General features: G+C 34.3%; 1 protein-coding gene across 2 annotated transcripts; it reads left to right on the top strand.

Annotated features, from left to right (window-relative positions):
- The first annotated feature begins 3,757 nt into the window (after window positions 1-3,757).
- On the top strand, window positions 3,758-8,490 carry LOC145042820 (dentin sialophosphoprotein, putative (DUF1296)). Of its 2 annotated transcripts, none has more exons than XM_078991302.1 (10): window positions 3,758-4,243; window positions 5,181-5,224; window positions 5,354-5,486; window positions 5,594-5,735; window positions 5,817-6,337; window positions 6,464-6,782; window positions 6,861-7,128; window positions 7,208-7,300; window positions 7,386-7,901; window positions 8,014-8,490. In XM_078991302.1, the coding sequence occupies exons 1-10, from the start codon at window positions 4,063-4,065 to the stop codon at window positions 8,332-8,334; spliced, it is 2,538 nt and encodes an 845-aa protein (XP_078847428.1). In that variant the 5' UTR covers window positions 3,758-4,062; the 3' UTR covers window positions 8,335-8,490. The 2 variants fall into 2 exon arrangements, with proteins under 2 accessions (XP_078847428.1, XP_078847427.1); XM_078991301.1 differs by having other exon boundaries at window positions 3,759-4,243; window positions 7,205-7,300.
- Window positions 8,491-20,840: the final 12,350 nt, after the last annotated feature.

Below are 20,840 nucleotides of genomic sequence, written 5' to 3'. Positions count from 1 at the left end.
AGAGACCAAAGTCTCGGCAAACTAAATTTTTAGTAAACGAAGTTAAAAACACTTATTTTTGTAATTTTATTTTATAAGCTATCATTTATATAAATTTGGTGTAAGAGGGCCCATTTATGTTATTTTATTTAAACACATTGTTTATGAATATTTTTAGATTGTGATATCCTTAAAATCACGGTCAGAAAAGACCGGTTTCATTTATGCTTTTAGAATAATTTCAAAGTAAATCCTTTTGATTTAAAAGAGTTGCGGAATTTGTTCCCAAAAACAAAACGTGATAAAATAATATTTACCAAAGCATTTCATAAAGAAATTTATTTTCATTATATAATCAAAACTCGGGATATCATGTTCCGATACAAACCATAAAGCATAATCAAAACTTGGGATGTCATTCAACATATATATATATATATATATATATATATATATATATATATATATATATATATATATATATATATATATATATATATATACTTGTAAACAAAACAACTTGATGATTCATCCATCTTATGCCCTTGCGCCGCTTCCTGTAATACAAATAAACTGAGTGGGTCAGACTTTGGAGTCTGATGAGCATATAGGGTTTCCAACCCACAATAAATTATTAAATTAATTTTCATCAACCAACAATAGCCCAATTACCCATTCCCGTTATTCTCAATTTACGTCTTTAAAATAACTAACACAAGGGACCTACTCTAAGAATATTTCATCGGGCCGACAACACATGCTTCAGAGCTTTCCCAACAATATATGTCAAATAAGGCAACCATGAGGGGGATGAAGTACATCGAATGAACACCCAAGTTCACTAACACCTACAGGTGGTGAACCTGCTAGCGTTCCACAAGACTGTCTAGAAAAGTTTGTGGTCGTCATCTAAACTCCGCTAGATGACTAAATAAAAAACAACATCGAGGCTTCTCATCTGTTTATCACACAACTATCTACCCATGTTCTACCCAACATATTAGTAGATAAAAATATATATTTATACATAGTTTAAAACTTGTATATCATTCTCATTCAACACATATTCCAAACAACATATGAGACACATACACATAACACGTATTTCATAGAGAATAAATCATATCTATGAGATAGAAGAAAGTGAATATACATTCACGCATATAACAATACATAACACGTATTTCGTATAAAAAACTTCATAATTATGCGTTAGAAGAAAGTAACCATACACTCACTTGATCAGAAGATGATCGGACAATAATACGGCTTATAGAAGTAGTATTCTTCGGCAGATCTGGAAGATCTCCACAAAATCCGGGCTCCTCGCGGGCAGAGCTTCGGCTCGGGAATCTCACTTCTCGGGATCTTCGGGGCCTCGGGACTTGCTTCGGGGCTTGGGAATGATACCGGGGCTTCGGGATAATTCTTGCACGAAAAACGATGCAAAAACGCGAGAGAAATGGAAGAAATAAGCAAAAGAATCGGTTGCCCTCGACATCCTTTTATAGGGGCTGAAACCCGATTTACGCTAGGCGTAAATAGATTTACGTTGGGCGTAATGGGGATAAGACCGCTGACTTCCCCCCCCCCCCCTTGGATAATATCGGTATTTTTTATTTAAATTAAATACCGAAAATATTTAATAAACTTCAAAAATTCATATCTTCCTCGTACGAACTCCGTTTTCGACGTTCTTTATATCCGCGCGTAGGTGAGACTACGCTCTACAACTTTTGTTTAGACTCCGTTGGCTAATTTTGACTTTGTTTTTATTATTTATTTTTAGTAGGCCGGGACAGAAAAGCTCCGTTATATATTCATAACTTCTTCATCCGATGTCCGTTTTCGCCTGTCTTTTCATCGTTTCACTAAAATTAACGAGAACTTTGATTCTCGTTTAGATTATTTCGGCTAAAAATAGTTCGGTCTCAAGTCGAGTATTCGGGCTGCATACTGCTAAGTCGAAACTTAGAAAAATCATAACTTCCTCATACGAAGTCAGATTTTGGTGTTCTTTTTATGCACGCTCTCAGTTTAACGAACTCTACGGATTTCGTTTAGATCACTAAGGCTAAATATTGCTCTAACGTAAATTTCACTTTTTATGTCATTCAGCGTTGCCGGTTCTGTCGCGAAACTTCGACAGGTCATAACTTCGACAGGTCATAACTTCTTCGTTATAACTCGGATTTCGGCATTCTTTATATCTTCGGAATCCTTGTTTCGACCACTACATCTTTATGCAAAGATATTGGGATTATCTCATACTTTAATTTTGACGCTTATTTTATTCTTAATTCATTAAATTATAATAATTAAGAAAATAAACACATAATTCACATAATACTCAAATATTTTATCATTAATACTCCAAAAATAGTTACAAGGGTTAACCTAGACTATTACATAAATGATAATACCTAGCCTAGAAATACGGACGTTACATAAACACACCATTTATGTATGTTTTATTTGATGGTCCAAATGCAATAATTAGCAATATAATTTTATTTGTTTGTCAAAATAAGCATCTTAATTTACTTTCTATGTAAAGTTCTATAAAAAGTGTCAACATATATATCTTCTATCACTTATAATAAACACATCATACTTTGCAACATATCCATTTTTTAATGTTTATTTTGACACTTGTCATCATTTTAGTATCCGTTATGCCACATGTCATCATTTTAACACATCTTAGAATTGTTCACGCCATACTAATTAATGACGGGTTTTATTGAGGTATAAATGAAAATTATAATTTCCTATAATTAACAAAAATATTGTCTTTAAATGAAATTCAAATTCAACATTAACATATAATGAAACATTCTATATTTAAAATCATATAACTGAAGATTAATCCCAAAAAATCAAGCTTACATAATAGTTCATAAGCCTGCATTTGAAGTATTGGATTGCACTTTGAAACCCGATGCCTCCATATTACTAAAACAAACAACTTTGATTATTTAGGACATATTGTTCATAAACATGCATTTGAAGCATTGGGTCCAACTTTAAATGATGTGTTAAGTTATGGTAATGTTAGCAACTCACATGCATTTGAAGCATTAGGTCCCATTTTAAAAGTCAATATTCCGGTTGTGTTATTAAGAAAAATCAACCAAAAAATAGATTATGTAATAGGGTTAGACTTAAGGTATCATGGGTAATCATGTCATAGAAACAATGGTTATAATTAGAAGTAATATCACAAATCAAACTTTTATTTCAAGATTGTCTTTAATACCGTGAGACAAAAAATACCATTCAAATTCAAAAGATGATAACTTTTCTTTGTTGATTGTTTTGATATGACAATAAATAAAAGTCAAAGTTAATCATTATTAAATGTTGATTTGTTTTTGCGATAGTTTTCACACATGTGTAATAATATGTTGTTTTATCCAGAGTAAAGAGTAGAGAATAATTGAAGTTGTTGTTTTTAGATAAATATGATAATTCCATCGATAAAACTTCAAATATTATATACGAAAACAATATTTTAAATTCTATCTTAAAATTTTATGTTTATTTTAATCTTCACATTAATTAATTATATATTAAATATCAATTATATGATTAAATAAAATTTTATCTTATTATATTAATGGTTTTAAAGCTCATCCTCGTTTTCACGGATTATAAGGTTTACAAAATAAATAAATAAAAATGTTTGCTTTAGCATCTCTTAAAAAAAAAAAAAAAAAAAAAAAAAAGACTTGATAGAAGAAACAAACTTCGGACTTCCTTCTATAGACGAGGGAGGCGCTAAAGTTGGGGGAAGTTTCTTCCCAAACCCCTAAATTGAAAAATTAAAAAAGCGCAAAATTACCCCCTCCCATTCCCATCCTTCTCTTCCCTAAAATCATCTTTGCAAAACCCTCGCTCCTCAAAACTCTACCCCTCTGCCGTTCTTTGTTTCTTCTTCGTTTTTTGCTTATAAACGTATCAGTATTGAACCCTAATTGACATTCGATTAATATTTGTTCATAATCCACTCTTTCCTTCACACAACGCATTTTGTTTTCTTTTTTTCTTGTGTTCTTGTTGTGGTTTCAATCCGTTTTGGAGATGGTCTCTGGTTCGCGAATCGAAGGGGGGAACGGGACACAGAATTTATCAGCTGGTGTTCGTAGAACGATTCAATCGATCAAAGAAATCGTTGGTGATCATTCGGATGCTGATATTTACTCTGCCCTTAAAGAGGCCAATATGGATCCTAACGAGACTACTCAGAAATTGTTAAATCAAGGTTTTGTTACATGGAATTTCTTTAGTTGGTTTGTTTATGCTTCCGTATTGTTTGTCACCGTTTCGATTGATTTGCCCAAGTAATATAGAATTGGAGTAGATGTATTGATGGAATCTGTTAAGGGCTTGTAGTTGGATATCACAATTTAAAACTATGTAGGGGCATTAAAATGTATTTCAATTGAGAAGCTTAGACAATATGAAGCGACTTCATTTTTAGGGTTTGGCAAATTCTTTGTTTTTACTAATTACTTGTTCAGCTGGCACTTTCTTCATCGTAGTCTCACATGACTTTGGTTTTGTTTCTTTCGTTATTTAAACAATGGAGGGTACTAGCATGGATAAAGTCCACAGAAAAGCCAAGAAGGCGATAGTTTGTTTGTTTATCGCCAAAAATTGTGTAACTTATGCGAAAGTGGCACATCGTGTGCTCTGCTTATGGTCTTTTCTTGCACTCATGCACTCTGATTCCAGTTATTGCAACTTTGTGTCATCAAAGTAGCAATATGTAGACCCAACAATCAGGAATATGTTCAGTGTTATCTCATGCATTAGACCCACTGCTAATGGCAACACAATATTTAATACAGAGCCATTTTTAAAAAATCAAAATAATCACAAATCTCTTTAAGATGGCACTGAATAAGGTGGTTGGTGGCATCATGGAAACTCTTATAAGATGTCACTGAATACAGGGGGTTTGTGGCACATAAATGCTGTTAGGAATCAAAATTTTATAAACCATTACAAATAAAACAGAATATACATACAGCTTTACCTGTGTTAATAGGAAACTGGAAGATGCAATAAGGACAGTTTTTACTTCGTACAATTTTGATATATGCAGAAAGAACATTGTGCTTCTCATGCTACTCTTACTGTTGATTTGTGTAACTACTTATGCTTTTTCTTAATTTATTTGTTGTTTTTTTTATCAGATCCATTTCATGAAGTTAAAAGGAAAAGAGATAAAAAGAAGGAGGTTTGTATTCCTAACTTTTCATATTCAAGCTTTCTTTCTGCAAATAAAGAATCACGCATCTTTCTTAAATCAATGCTACTTCAGAAGGCTTGCATATAATAATATAATATTACACTTACTTTATTTCAGGTTACACCATTCAAGGCACCTGTGCCTATAAAACCAAGAAAGCCCACTGAACAACCAGTTCAAGAGATAAAGCCCAATACATATCCAGAACGTAACCCTAGAAGGCCAGGTTATAATTGGAATAATGCACCTGGTAATTTATTCTTTCATATCTTAACATTTTCATACTCAAGTTAATCATATTATTATTATTATCTACTCTTTCTTTTGATCACCTGTTAATGATTGGAATCTCACTAGATACAAGAGTAAGTAGACAGTTTCGTGTTGTGAGAGACAACAGAATCAATCAAAACAGACATAGAGATATGAAGCCTCCTGCTAAACCCTCAGTAGCTGTCCCCACTAAAGAGCCACTAATCTCAAACATATCTGAAAAGAGGTAATTACGTTTTTACCCTTATCACCATTCAACTTTAGATTAATTTTTTGTCTATTACATGTGGCATTCACAATCATGCAGTTCCTCAGAGACTTCCAAAAATCCAGAGCAAAATTCTTCTCAATCCCAAAACATTCCACTTGATTCTTCACTCCCCAAACAAGTAAAAACTGTTGGTTCAAGTGGTAAGAGACCTGTAGTTTCTAATGTGATGCCACCTGTCCAACAAGCAACAAAAACACACGATTCACAACAATCTTCTGTGACATCACCAAACAGTTCAGTAGTAGGAGTGTATTCTTCTTCTTCAGACCCTGTTCATATCCCCTCTCTTGCATCCAGACCAGCTGCAAATGTTGGTGCCATAAAACGCGAAGTAGGGGCAGTTGGTGTTAGGCCACGTCACACATCTTCTGAAAACTCTCAATCAGGAAGAGAGGGGCAATTTAGGTCTTTTCCTGCCATTTCTAAGACTGAACAACCATCTCACTCAAATGTGTCTGAATCAGTGCCTATTGTATCTGCTGGAAGTGGAAGTGGAAGATCCTTCAATAATCAGTATAGTAGCAGACCACATCAACAACTTGTCACTCATCAGAAAGGTATGCAGTTACATTTTTGCTCCTGATATTTATTTACATATTGCTACATCAGTAAAAAAAACTGTTATAATGTAAGTAGTAAGCACATTGCTATTATTGGTTACATATGGTTGTCTTAAAATGTAGCCCCTCAAGCAAATAAGGAATGGAAACCAAAAACAAGTCAAAAACCAAGTGTTACTGAAGTGGGAGTTATTGGAACACCAAAAAAGACCACATCTACCCTTGTCAACAATTCCAAGGACATGACCACAGAATCAGATAAATTACCAAATTCAAGCACAGCACACGAGGATCAAAACGTCATTATCGCAGCACATATCCGTGTTTCCGAAACCGACCGTATTCGCCTCACTTTTGGCAGCCTCGGAATCGAGGATTCCCCCCAGAATTCTGGATTCCAAGCTGTCGAAGTGTCGCATGCTGAACAACCTATTATGGCAAGGTATTTATTTATTTGTTTTTTTTTTTTTTTCCTTATGAATCATAATAGCAATGTTACTTATATTGAAGTGGATGACAGTTTATCAGCCAGCTCATCACCAGTCTCTTCAGACGAACCATCTGGTGGGACCCACGTCGAGTCGGTAGATGAACCTGTCCCAAGTTCCGGTTCCGGTTCCGTTTCCCCTGTTTCAGAACAACAATCGAATGAAAGACTGGAGTCTTCAAGTTCACAAAACATGGAAAATTACACAAATATTAGACTTGTGAGACAGAGCAGCCCTTCATATGCACCTTCAGAGCCACATCAGCAGCAACCACCCCCTTCAGAATTGCCAAGTTTTTCAGTTAGTATACTCTCTTTTATTCTTTTTTGATAGTTTATTATTTTGTTTTAATTAATGTTGTGTTATTTGTTTATAGCAGGCGTATGATCCTCAAACTGGATATGATATATCGTATTTCAGACCAGCTACTGATGAATCAGTCAGGGGTCAGGTGCTTCAAGTCCCTCAAGAGGTGAAGTTTTATTAAACCAATCATTTTAATATATAATTGAAGATTCTGATTGATGAGAGGTATGGAATGGTTTATTTTTCCACAGGGATTTACTTCTCATGTGGCTAACACCATTCCTGCAACCACAATTCCCATGGTACAACAACAGCAACAACAACAACAACAACAACAACAAGTGGCCCAAATGTATCCACAAGTTCATCTTCCTCACTTTGCTAATCTAATGCCATATCGCCAATTCCTTTCCCCTGTTTATGTCCCACCAATGGTGATGCCGGGGTACTCTAACAACCCTACATATTCCCCCCACCCTCACCCCCACCCCCACCCCCACCCCCACCCTCACCCCTCTAGTGGTAGTAGCTACCTTCTCATGCCTGGGGTCAACCCTCCTCCTCCTCATGTAAATGCAAATGGAATGAAATACGCGATTCCACAGTATAAATCTCTCCAAGCTGGCAGCCCTACTGGATTCGGGAGCTTTACTAGTCCTAATGGCTACGCGTTGAACACTCCTGGAGTTGTCGGAAGTGCCTCTGGAATTGATGATTCCGCCCGGCTTAAGTACAAAGATGGGAATGTTTATGTCCCAAATCCTCAGGTAAACCTCGTTGCTATTAATCTGTTTTGTTCACAGTTTACCTTTACATTTATATAATACAAGAAACTCATTCCATTCCTACAATGGAATGTAATGACTGATTCCATTCCAGGCGGAGACATCTGAACTTTGGATGAATCCAAGGGACATTCCGAGTCTACAATCGGCATCATACTACAACATGGCGGGACAAACGCCACATGGCGCGTATCTACCTTCACACACTGCACACGCTTCATTTAATGCAGCGGGACAATCTTCTCATATGCAATTCCCGGGGTTATACCACCCGCAACAACCGGGTGCTATTGCCAGCCCCCACCATATGGGCGGCAATGTTGGTGTTGGAGTGGCGGCAGGGGCTCCCGGAACCCAAGTTGGTGGTTATCAGCAACCGCAGTTAGGTCAAATGAGTTGGACAGGGAACTTTTGAGAGGAGAGGGTGGGTGGTTATGGATATGGATATCGGGTTTTTATTATTGTATGGGGATTGAATTTTAGTTATAGAAGTGTTTTTTTTTTTTTTCTTCGTGTTTTGTTTATGAAAAATGGTTCTTCCCCTATCAATGATGCATAAGGTCTTGTTTAATTTCCTAAAATAATAATGGGTTAACCAAGGATACAGGTGTTAATTAATATAGCTAGGTCTGGTATTATTATACTAAAACATAAACCGAAAAAAGTCGTTTTTAGCTTCATTTGTTTTTGGTTTTTTGTGTCGTGTAATTTTGTTCTGTCCGTTTTCATAACAGAAAATAAAAATAAAAATCAAACTGAGTGTTTCTTGGTTTTGGTGAGTAACACCTGGTTTTAATTTCATCAACACCAACAAAAAGTATGTCGTTTGGTATATAGGGTTGATGCTATAAAATACTAAGAAATATCTCAAATCTATTTTTTAAATTTGTCTCAACCTTCAAATTTTAAATATCTCTTACTTGGTTATATAAAAGTTCCATTTTAACCTGTTTAACCGATAAAATATAAAGAATAATAATTACATTTTTTTCAGTTATACTTTTTTAATAATTAATTTTAAGGTATGTTGAAAAAATCAAAAGATCCTAGTCACACCATTATGTATATTTATTTCTTCATAAATAACTAGAAAAAATGTTAATTTTCTATTATTTTTGTTAAATCCAATATTTAAAGTATTTAAAATCATAATTATTCAAAAATAAAACTAATTAATATCTAAACATCATTATCATTATAAAAATATACATATTATTGAATTATTTTATTTCTACCACTTGTCTTAACACAAGTTTTTTAGTGTTTTATTCGAAATAAGTTTTAAAAATAGAATCTTAGAATAAATATAGACAAAGAAAACTTACAAAAAATATATTCGACCAAAACATTAAAAATAAAAATAAGATATTCGAGCAAAATGTTAAAAAAATATCAACGATTAAAATGTCAAAAAAAATATTAAAAAATTAATTCCAAAAAATATCAGAAATACTAAAAAAGAAAATCCAAATAAGATGTCAAAAAAATGCAAACAAACAAAAAGTAAAAAACTTGAGTGTATTTTTATAATTTAATTATTATTATATTCATCTTTATGATTTGAGATTTTTTTTTAAATGTATTATTAGAATACGTAATTTAATGTATTTTTTGACATTTTGTTCGTTTTCGAGTTATACACAGGCTATTCCGAAATTGGCGTCGAGTTACACCAAACCTAATCGAAATTCCCAAAAAAAGAAGATTATATCAAACTTTTCTATTAAACAATAGAAAAGTTTATGTACAAACGTCATAAATATAAACCAATAAATTTTCAAAAAAATAATAAACAATATATATAATTGCCGTTGAAAAACCAAAAGATTTTACAAATTATACAAACAAAAATAAATAAATAATTTTAATAAAGTTAATAATAAATAACAAGATTTAAAAAATTAATCTATATTAAAAAAACATAATAATTTCACAACTCCAACTTTAAACAACCATAACTTATTCGTTTCAAATCCAATTTCACTGATCTTTATATCATCGCGAAGATATTGTTGAGTCTCATAATTCTATCCAATCACTTATGAATAACAACATACTGAATTAAAATCATAATCCATGCAAGAAGTCTGAAATATTAATTTTGCTATTTTACCCCTTTAGCTCGAAAATATAGTTCAATGTTTAAATCATTTATCCAACATCGTCGACATCTAATAGGGTGTAAACTCTATTCCCTTGAATCCCATGATCTTTACATGGTCGAATTACGGTCCAAAATCCCAAAATAAGATACATCTCGAAACTGAATGTTACAACTCTCCCCACTTAACTTTGATTTCTTCCTCGAAATATGTCCTTATATCTTACTCTTACAACACCAGTCAAAGCCGCCCGAGCTACCAAAATCCAATGCAACACTGAAGAACAAGAATCACTTCAAATAGCTGACTTCCTTCTGAAAACGTTACCATATCAAACTACATCCATGATGATCTCAATTCACAACCCAAGCCGACCAGAACCTCTTCGACCCTGCATCGTCTTACTGATATCTGGGAAACAAAATCCATAACCATTCGCCAATTTCGACAACCTTGCACCTGAATACGAAGGTGGCTCCCAACACCAGCGCCAACCATTGATGCTACCCCCAACACATACATTGCATCCGGCTGACCAAAAGTTCGTAAATTCGATCCATCCAAGATCCTTTTGGTTTCGTGTTGTCCTTCCAATAAAATGAAACGCAGAAACCCCGATCGATTGCTGAAGCCGGAAACCTCACACACGTTCGCGCGCTGAGACTCCAACCAAGAATCTAACTGAAAAAGGCTATCCTAACCTACCTGTCAACATGGATCCAACAACTATCCTGCCAAAACATTAGGCAAGTGACCAACCAACAACGGAAAATAACAAGTCCATTTCACTTTAGGTGAATGCTATAAACCAAGTCGTAGTCTTACATCACACCCGACCCTAAAATATCCTGCAACCTATCCCAAATCTATAAAAATGCTGTAGCCATCCCATAATCTTACAACCACTCCTGTAGTGGCCTTATCTCGACCTAATGATTGCTACGGGCTAGACTGTAGTCTTTCAACACTCCCATAAAGGCTTACCTAAACCTAGTGAATGCTACGAGCCAACATGTAGTCTTACAACACCTCCACAACAACCTAACTCAGCCCAATGAATGCTATAGACCAAACCGCAGTCTTACAATACTTCCACGATTTCCATGGGACCTTCCCATGGTCTTGCCAACTATTCACCAAAATACTTAGCCATAATAACCACAAGCTGAACTAGCCAACTCAATCCTATCAGGCGTTTGGGTAGCGCTTTGAAACCCAAAACCTTACTCAGAAAAAAGGCAGGGAGGTTCCTATACAACCCTCAACCTGCACCTATACAAAAACCCAAAATACGCCGCTACCGATGCTTCACGTCTTTAGACAAGACAACTTGATTCCTCTGATTTGTAACATCCGTGATTCCAAGGTATTGCTAATTTATTTAATCTTGCATTTATTGTTTCGGTCCATGAAGTTGTTTGGGCTTAGAGGTTGGGCCTTTTCGTGTTTGGGCTAGCTGAAGCCGTACGCTGGGCGTAAGCCTGGCATACGCGAGGCGTAGTTGGATCAAGGAAAACACGGAGCCATACACGCACACACAAGATACAAAGTAGTACGCGCAACGTACATGTGCTAACTGAAAACCCAAATTTTTAGGGTTCAAGCCATATAAATATGTCATTATGTCCCACATCACAACCTCCTTATCAGCCTCGTTAGCTCAGGAACCCTAAAATCTAACCCTTATCATCCTTGTGTGTTTTTCACCTTGTGGAGATCATTTTGGTAGCTTGAAGCCTTGTAAAGAAGAAGAGGAAGTTGGTGAAGGAGAATTAATAAAGCTTGGGCTTGAAGAACCGAATCATCATCATCATCATCATCGTCATTTAGCACCTATTTGAGGTATAAAGTTCAGAACTTTCCTTATGAATGCTTAGATATCTTATGTTTGAGTTTTAGACCTTTTTGGTCCCATGGATGAAGATTTATTGAGCAAGGTCGTTTCTTAAGCTTAGACTTGCCACTCGTGGTGTTATTTGAGTCCTTAAGTCATAAAGTTGCCATCTTGGAGGTCTTGAAGCATCCATGCATGAGTATTGGTCATTTATAAGGAAGTAGGTTGTCATATTCCAAGTTTAGGTTCATTTTGGGGGCATGCAAGCCGCCAAGTGGTCGACTTTATAGGTTAAGACCTTTCATTGGACTCAGATCTGTGGTTGGAGCCTCAGATGTTAAGGGTTTAAGTGCTTTTTGGGATTTTGGCTTAATAGGAGAGTATGATGGGCATAGAAAGTGGTACACGCAGCGTACAAGCCATGCGACCTATACGCTTAGCGTACAAATGAGTATGCCCCGCGTACTCACTGAATTGGGCTTTGCGTTGTTTGGGCCTCGGTTTGGGTTACTTCCATGGATTAGTGACTTGGGCCATGGTGGACCATCTCGAAATGGACCAATATACTAGAGAAACATTATTAGGCCTTGGGCTAAGGTCCATGCGAAAGGATTGGGACCAATTGGAAGTTAGACCATATTTTGGGCTTCATAGGATTGTTTATCTTTTGGGTCATGGGTTGTGATTTAAGGTAGGGGTGAGAAAAAATCGAACCGCAAACCAAAAAAACCAAAAAAACTGCATAAACCGAAACCAAAAAACCAAAACCGAAATGAAAACCGATGGTGTGGTTTTTAGTTTTGCAAAAACCGAAAATACTCGGTGCGGTGCGGTTTCTAGTCTTGCAAAAACCGCAAAAACCGAACCGAACCGCACCACACACACACACACACACACACACACACACACACATATATATATATATATATATATATATATATATATATATATATATTAAGTGTTGATATTCGTAAGAACCAAGAACTTATGACAATTAAAATTTCTATAAATATAAATATCTATCTTATCTATCAGAGGATGATTGTATATTTTTAAGCATACATTCAATGGTATTTACAATAACAAATAATATTTATGGCATTTTTTAACATTTAAATATGAAGAGTACTAGTGATATAGTATCATTTTTATGAATACATTAATTGATATTATTGTATGTGCTTGTGAAACAAATAATATATTAAATTCGTATTATATTCAAACATTAGAAACATGTTAGATGAGTTGTTATGTAATTTGATTTCAAACCAAGAGATGGTGGTATCGGTTTATCTCCAATAAATCATTAGCACTCATCAGCTGAGTCAAAGTAACTCGCTAAGTTACTTGAGTTTTTGTAAAAAGACAAAAAAAAAAAAAAAAAAAACTAATAAAAAACCGCAAAAAAACCGAACCGCAAAAAACCGCAAAAACCGAACCATATAAAACCGAACGGTGCGGTTTCTAAATTTGAAAAACCGAAGTTGCGGTTTTCGGTTCAGTTTTGGTAAAAAACCGCACCAAACCGCACCATGCTTACCCCTAATTTAAGGACCAAGTTATGTTAGGTGTAAAATAGTCTTTTACCCTAAGTAGAGACTTTTGGTTAATGAGGTAGATCCCTTTGTTGATTATCTTTATTTGGATTGTTAGCTCAAGAGCCGTAGGACCAGTAGTCAGGTTCGTTTCGATCAGCTTTTTGAGGTGAGTTTCCTCACCGGGTTCAGCGGGTCTAAGGCATTAAGGCCGACCCTCGTTTAGTTATGTTATTATACTTGCTGTATGTGTGATACTTGTATGTACTTGTATATGTATATCTATTGGGCGGGGCCTGTTATATGAGTGTAAGCAGGGCCCATATCTTATTCCTATCCGAGTGTGGGCAGGGGTCCAATCTCACTATTATCCGAGTGTGGGTGAGGCCCGTATCTCACTATTATCTGAGTGTGGGTGGGGCTCGTATCTCATTATTGCATGATATGTATGGTATGTGGTATTTTGGGGGAATTCACTAAGCTTTGTGCTTATGCTTTTCAGTTTATGTTTCAGGTACTTCTGGTTCCAAGGGGAAGAGCTCAGGCTGACTGCGTTACACACACCACATAGATTCCGCATTTCATATTTACTATGATTTAGATGTATTTGGTACATTGTTTTGATGGGATGTACGAATGATGTTTGAAAACACTATTTTTTGTCTATTATAAAATAAAAATTTTTGGGACCATACTTTGGATGTTACAAGTTGGTATCAGAGCCTTGGTTTGAAGGATTCAGGAACACTCTTAGGTGTGTCTGAATTCAAACCAAGGACTTGATGGAAATTTTCAAAAGAAAAGCATTTTTTTTATAAAAAGGATTTCTAAAAGTGAAAAAAGTGTGGTGCATGCACTCATCCGAGCTCAAGTAAGTTATCCCAAAATACCCATACATGTTTATGATATGTTTTGAATTGTGAATTTGTGAATCGCATGATAGATTAAGGATAAGGATCTAGGAGAGATGCCTTTGTATGCCTGCCTTTTGAACTTATAGATTTGCATGCTAGTGCTGATCAATCAGTAATATGATGAGCTGATTAGGTTATGCTCTGTTCTGATTACTTGATGCTCGAATGCTGCTTACTTTGTGCTTTTAGGAGTTCTTGCTGATTTCAGCTAATTAGTAACCAAATATGCTAAGTTACATATTATGAAAACTAAACAGTTTTTGAAGGTTAGCTTTAACTCTATTGCGCAACTCTTGTTTGATTCCAATTGTTGTAGTGAGAGACCTCTCATTCGAAGAATTATCTAGTTTATGTAATATGTAATTGTGTTTGTGAGATAGTTAGAGGAGGTTAGCGTGAGTTCCTTCTGCAACTGATGGCGGATAGTGGTGTTGAGTTTTTCCCTAGAAAAAACATAGTGAGATTTAGTGCTCGGAGCATTAGTTGTGAGAAAACTGTTGGTTATAGAGGAATTCGGCTGAGTTTAGGCACTTCTTGAGGAAATTACGGATAGACGTGGAAGGTAGTATGGGCCCGTACTACTGGAAGCAGAATATTCGTACTCAATTCAAGGAGACGGGATTGTCAGTCCCATATAGATCTATACACAAGTATCACGCTCTCCCAACATGAGATTCTGGTTACAATTACAGGACTTTATGAAGTACTTAAAAAGCACCGTGAAGCCAAATGTCTCACAAATTTATTCATTAACAGGTTTACGTCAAATGAAATGAAAATCCTTTTTCTTGTAAATGTATGTATTACCTTTTCGTAGCGTAAAAATAATTATATTTTTATATAATTATTTATTTTTTCCAAAAGGGTAAAATAGCGTGAATATTTCCAAAAACTATACTTATTATAGTTTGTAATGTATGTTTCGTCAAAATGAAAACCTTTGTTTTATAACACTTTGCATGTAAACATTTATAATTTTGGTAGTAATGTTATTTAACCTTTTTACGTAACATGTATAAAATATACTAAAACATAATAAACGATTTGTATTTTAACACAAGTTTCCTTGTGTTTTACTTGTATCCCCTACCTAAAACACAGAAAAATCTTGAAAAATGTGGTGGTATGAGCTCACCTTATGTGTGATTGCGGTTAGATAATGAGATACAAACGGTGATCTTCGAGTCTAGAATACGTGAAGGGTGTCATATCCTAATAGTTTAAACACATATTGTGTGAATATATGGAACTAGTAATGAAATTGTTGCATAAACACTAGATCATAAGAACTTACAATGATTTCCTAAGGTATTAGTTTGAAGAATAAAGCTCCAGGGGATGTTTGATCTTTGAGTTTGGAAGGAAATTAGGCTTGATATTTGAGAGAGAATTTGTGAAGTGTAATATGTTTACTGGAAAATGAATTGGGAATGGTCTCAATTTCGTGATTAAATACGAAGAGTAGGATAAGGTTATGACTTGATTTTTGCGTTGAAATGCACAATTATCACCTTGGAAAGCTAAATCAGCAAATCAAGTGGCACCACTTGGCCACCACTTGGAGATTTCATCCAAAATGAGATTTATTTCGGTCTTAGCATGACCGAAATCACCTTGAATGCCCCACATAAGGTATATTTTGGTCCTAGAGGAAAACCCAAAACCGAAAACCCTAATTGAAACAAGATTCTACAAGACGAAAACCACTTGCTTCCTAGATTCCTAGAAAACTCAAATGTTTCTAGATTCCAAATACTGAAATCTCGTATGTAGAGTATTTATCTATGGTTTTAACTTAACCTTTTTGACTTATGTTGACTTATTTAAACTTAATTCAACATGGGTTTCAATTCATATATTTATATATAACTTATATAAGCATGCCCTCATGGCTAACGGTGATATAATGCAACAAAGTTACAATGTGTTTTTACTTATACATAATACATCTTTTGACTTGGCTTGACTCCAAGTTTCCCAGTTGTCACATATTGGGTCTAATTCCAAGGCTTCCATGGACAAATAAAGTAGTCACAATGCTGGTCCAGAAAATATTTCTCTTCCCAGTGGAAAGGGGTCATCCAAGATCAAACTGTTTGAGCGTACGATAAAGAGAAAGGCTAGCTCTGGGACCGTTCCATATGTTGACCTCAAAGATCCCCTTTGTTTCTACTGCAAATTAAAGGGACATTGGAAATGAAGCTGCCCAAAATACCTAAAAGATCTTAGAGATAGTAAAGTCAAGTCGTGTGACTCTATTTTAGGTACATCCATGTCACACCCCCAAACCTGAATGGCGGAAACGTTTGGGGGTGGAGGACATCATGTGCAGTATCATAACAATTGAATAGTAAAGAAAGTAACACAACCATCATATACGTAATTGAGAGGTTACATTATTGTATGTTTTACATGTTTCCAAAAGATTTGTTTAATGATGTCAAAAGATTTGTTTAACACCCTAGTGTCAAATCTTCAAATGTTGTTGATAACCTGTTTTTACCGGTTTCCTGAGAATACAAGTTATTTGAGAAAAAGTGTCAATAATTATGTTGGTGAGTTCTTAAGCATTTGTATAAAATGTATGCCATTCAATGAGATGAAATCACTTTTGTTTCCAGAAAATTTGATATTTTCTATAAAATGAATTGTAAGTTGTTTGTTTATAAAGTAATTGTATTTATTCTGGAAGATCCTATATTTTCCATAAAACTGAAGTGTAAATTGTTTATTTGTAAAGTAATCGTATCTATTCCGGAAAATCCTATATTTTCCATAATACTGAATTGTAAATTGTAAAGTGAATTGTAAACTGTAAACTGTACATTGTAAACTGTAAACTGAACTGTAACTGTAGTCTAATATGAATCAAGACCGAAAAGTGCAAGTATATATACCATACTTAGTTATGTAACATGCAGTTTTATTCGGAAATAAAACCATTTGAAGAGCTAAGTAATTACGTAAAATAATTATAATATTGATTTCACGTAAAAATAACGTTTTGTCGTTTATCATGTGAGTTTTCATAATCGTGCTATTAATGAATTTCCTGCCTCGACGTTCTTCAGGCGTCGAAAAGATATGACGTTTTTAACCATAACCTGTCGGCCGTGTTGTAGCTAACAACCAGGGTGCGGGATCATCAGTCCCGTATAGATCTAAACACAAGTATCACACACTATCTGGGAGGAGACTCGGGTTATAAAACAGGACTTCCATGGATACCTTTGGTAGGTCCATTGAAGACGAATGACTCACAAATTTCCAACGAGATATGTGTTTTGTAATGAAAACGTTCATACATGAAATTGTTACTCCGCTTGTTATGTTTATAGTATATAAAAATAATCGTATTTTGTATATAATCGTTTCTTTTCCCTGAAAGGGTAAAATAATGTGAATGTAACCCAAACTATACTTATTATAGATTAAATGTATTGTTTCGTTGAAAATGATAACCATTTCGTTTTAACATGTTTTGCATGTAATCCGTCTATAAAGTTTGTAATAACGTTATACCGTATGTTTGATATTTATACCTAAAGATATTTTAACATAATCAAATATAAAACAATAAGTTGTATATTAACACAATTTTCTTGTGTTTTACTTGTATTCCCCCCAAAACTATGGGAAAAGTTATTGAAATCTAGGGGTATGAACTAACCTCGAATGTAATAACGAGGTTGATAACGAAATAGGAAATGGTGAACTTTGATTTAGAACACGTAACGATAGCCGTATCCTAATGTTTAAACACATATTAATGTGTGATTAAGATGTTAATAATCATAAAATGGTTTTGAAAACACTAGGATTTTGTATGAACTTACCAAAGATTATTATGACTTGGAGCAAATTCCACTGGAGTTGTTTGAATGAATTTGATAATTTGAGAGTTAATAAGGAAGTGTTTTCGTATGCTGGAGGTGTAAACGAACAAATAATCTAATACTCACCTTATATATGAAGGAAACTTAGTGAGGATGTTGAGTTGGCGTTTGGTTTGGTAAATGGAATTATCTTATAGGGAAAACGAATTAAGATAAGCTAGATAGATGTTTACTGTCAAGTTGCATGTGTTTACTCCCCAAAAGAGGGTTTACACCCCACCATGAAGTGTTCACGGCCAAGAGGGGGTATTTTCACCCATCCATGAAGTGTTTACGGGCAAAGAAATGGGTTCACGGTCAAAGGAAAATTGGTTCACGGTCAATGATCTTCTAGAAAGAGGGTGTTCATGATTTGTGCTTTATTCCTAATTAAGTTCACGGTTTGGTCTTTGTTCTAATCGAGTTCAAGATTTTTTTCCCTTTAAGAGGGTTCACAGTTTGATTCCAACCATGAACACCTTTTTGTTTCAAAATTTGGACCGTGAACTTGTTTGTATCAGTTTGTGATTTAAACTTAAATCCCTTGACTTATATTGACTTGTATATTGAGTTATAAATGTGTAGATTTCAACATAAGTGTTCATAACTTATAAATAAGTATGATTAACAAAGTATGTATTATAGTTATGATGTTAATTTACTTGCATACTATTGTAGTTTAGACTTTTATTTGAACAAGTTTGATTTACATAGACTTAAAATAACAGGTTGTTACAATCCATTATTTTATAAGTTCTTATTCATACACTCTTAATACATGATTTGATGATCACATTTTGATAGTATTAAAGCGGTTAAGAGAATGAAGTAATCTTGAGTAAGGTAAGCTAAATTTGATAATGAGAAATGGACTTTGCTCACATGGTTCGAAGATCAGAATTTGGAGATACTACTAAGGAGTTGGGATAATTTAATAGATTGCTATTACTATTCGAAGATATCTAGAAACATGGTTTTCATTTTATGCATTGTAAGGACCAATTCCAACTTTTCATTTAATTTCAATAAAGTGAAATTTTGGTTTATTTGGTCACCTTATTTATATTTCCTTGCAAGGACATTTATGAAAGTGTTGGCTACATTTATAATATTGCGAATATTAATTGTAGACTTGATTCTTAAAATATCGTGTGTGGTATTGTCATAATTGAACAAGTGAAAAGAAATATCATCACCAACTGAAAAAATACTTGGTGTTATATAATACACATTGTATAATGTATGAGAATCTTGTTCACTGGAACAATATAACTAGTTCATTGATCACATGTTTATGTGAGGCAAGTGAAGGATTGATGGATCTAGTACATGTTGATATGAACTCTTTAGATCCACCACAAAGGATGATAATTCTATTTGTTATGATTTATTGATGTTTCAGTAAATATGGTTGTGTTTATATTATGCTACTTTGAAAAGATTCAGAGTAGCAGAAGGAATAAGAAGAATCTATTAGGCATAAATATAAAATTTTCTCCAATCTGAGAGGAAAGGAGATTACTTAAGTATCATGTTTTATGATCACCTTATTGGTTATGGTTTTATATCACAAATGATCCTCAACGAACATCTTAGTACAATTGTATGACTAAGAAGAGGAATCGAACATTAATGGAAATGGGTCGATCATCTTCATAATTTGTTCCAATCAAGTTTTAGAGTCATACTATAGTAACTACAAATCGTATTTTGAAACTCATTTCAAACTAATAAGGTTGAAAACACCTCGAGATATGTTAAGTAAAATGTTTTCTTACTCTAGCATAAATAAAATTGGAGTTATGATGTGTTACACCCCGACCGACGGTGGAAATCGCTGGGGTTGCGACATTATACAGTTGGATCACAGTCAACTACATATATCAAACACTTGACATATTTAAATCAATATATTACAAACCTTAAAGTTTTGGAAATGAAATTTTATATTCATAGTTTAAACACACAACGGTAAATAAAAACAGTTCAAGATTATTCCTAAAAGAAAGGAACTATAATTTCCTTAGAACCGATGTCCTTCCTATAGCTCCTTAGTTATCTGAGAACACACATTTTTAAAATACGCCAACAAAAATTGTTGGTGGGTTCCACAGGTTTTGACTCTGTGAGTTTTATAACAAGAAATCTTTATAAAACGTGGGATGTTTAACAAAATAAGTTGTGCAAAACATGGTCAACAATGTTACCAATATGCTTCTTGTGAGACCCGATACTTGAAATATAGTACGAGGATCCATGTTACATACTTACAATTAAAATTAAAGTTTAACATATTTTTGGGAAGCAAAATATTTAATGTTTATATAAATAGACACTAACAATCGATTTAACAATCTACAAACAAAATTTATACTACTTACAGCCTCATCCAACTGTGTATTAGTATATTTATATTCGGGACTTTGTTATAGTTCCAGATTGTTTGGGTTTGAAGACTCGTTGAAATGCTTAATAATGTAAAGCAACCAAAGTTCTAACGGGACAACGGTCGTATGTGTCCATATACCAGTTTAAACAGTACGTCGACTGTAAGTGACCATATACATGTTTAGACAGTACCCCGACTGTAAGTGACCATAATAAATGTTTAGACAATATACCGACTATAAGTGACCATATATATGTTTAGATAGTACTCCG

This window comes from Lactuca saligna, chromosome 4, assembly GCF_052625555.1.
Source record: "Lactuca saligna cultivar CGN05327 chromosome 4, ASM5262555v1, whole genome shotgun sequence".
In the NCBI taxonomy this organism is placed as follows: Eukaryota; Viridiplantae; Streptophyta; class Magnoliopsida; order Asterales; family Asteraceae; genus Lactuca; species Lactuca saligna.
This window is presented reverse-complemented; position numbering and strand designations above follow the sequence as displayed.

What these genes read in the sequence shown, in the direction of transcription:
- LOC145042820 (XM_078991301.1), top strand. Translation starts at nt 4,063, where the DNA reads ATGGTCTCTGGTTCGCGAATCGAAGGGGGGAACGGGACACAGAATTTA. An exon ending in GAACAACCTATTATGGCAAG is followed by an intron (nt 6,783 to 6,860) that starts GTATTTATTTAT and finishes AGTGGATGACAG; the next exon opens with TTTATCAGCCAGCTCATCAC. An exon ending in TTTATGTCCCAAATCCTCAG is followed by an intron (nt 7,902 to 8,013) that starts GTAAACCTCGTT and finishes ATTCCATTCCAG; the next exon opens with GCGGAGACATCTGAACTTTG.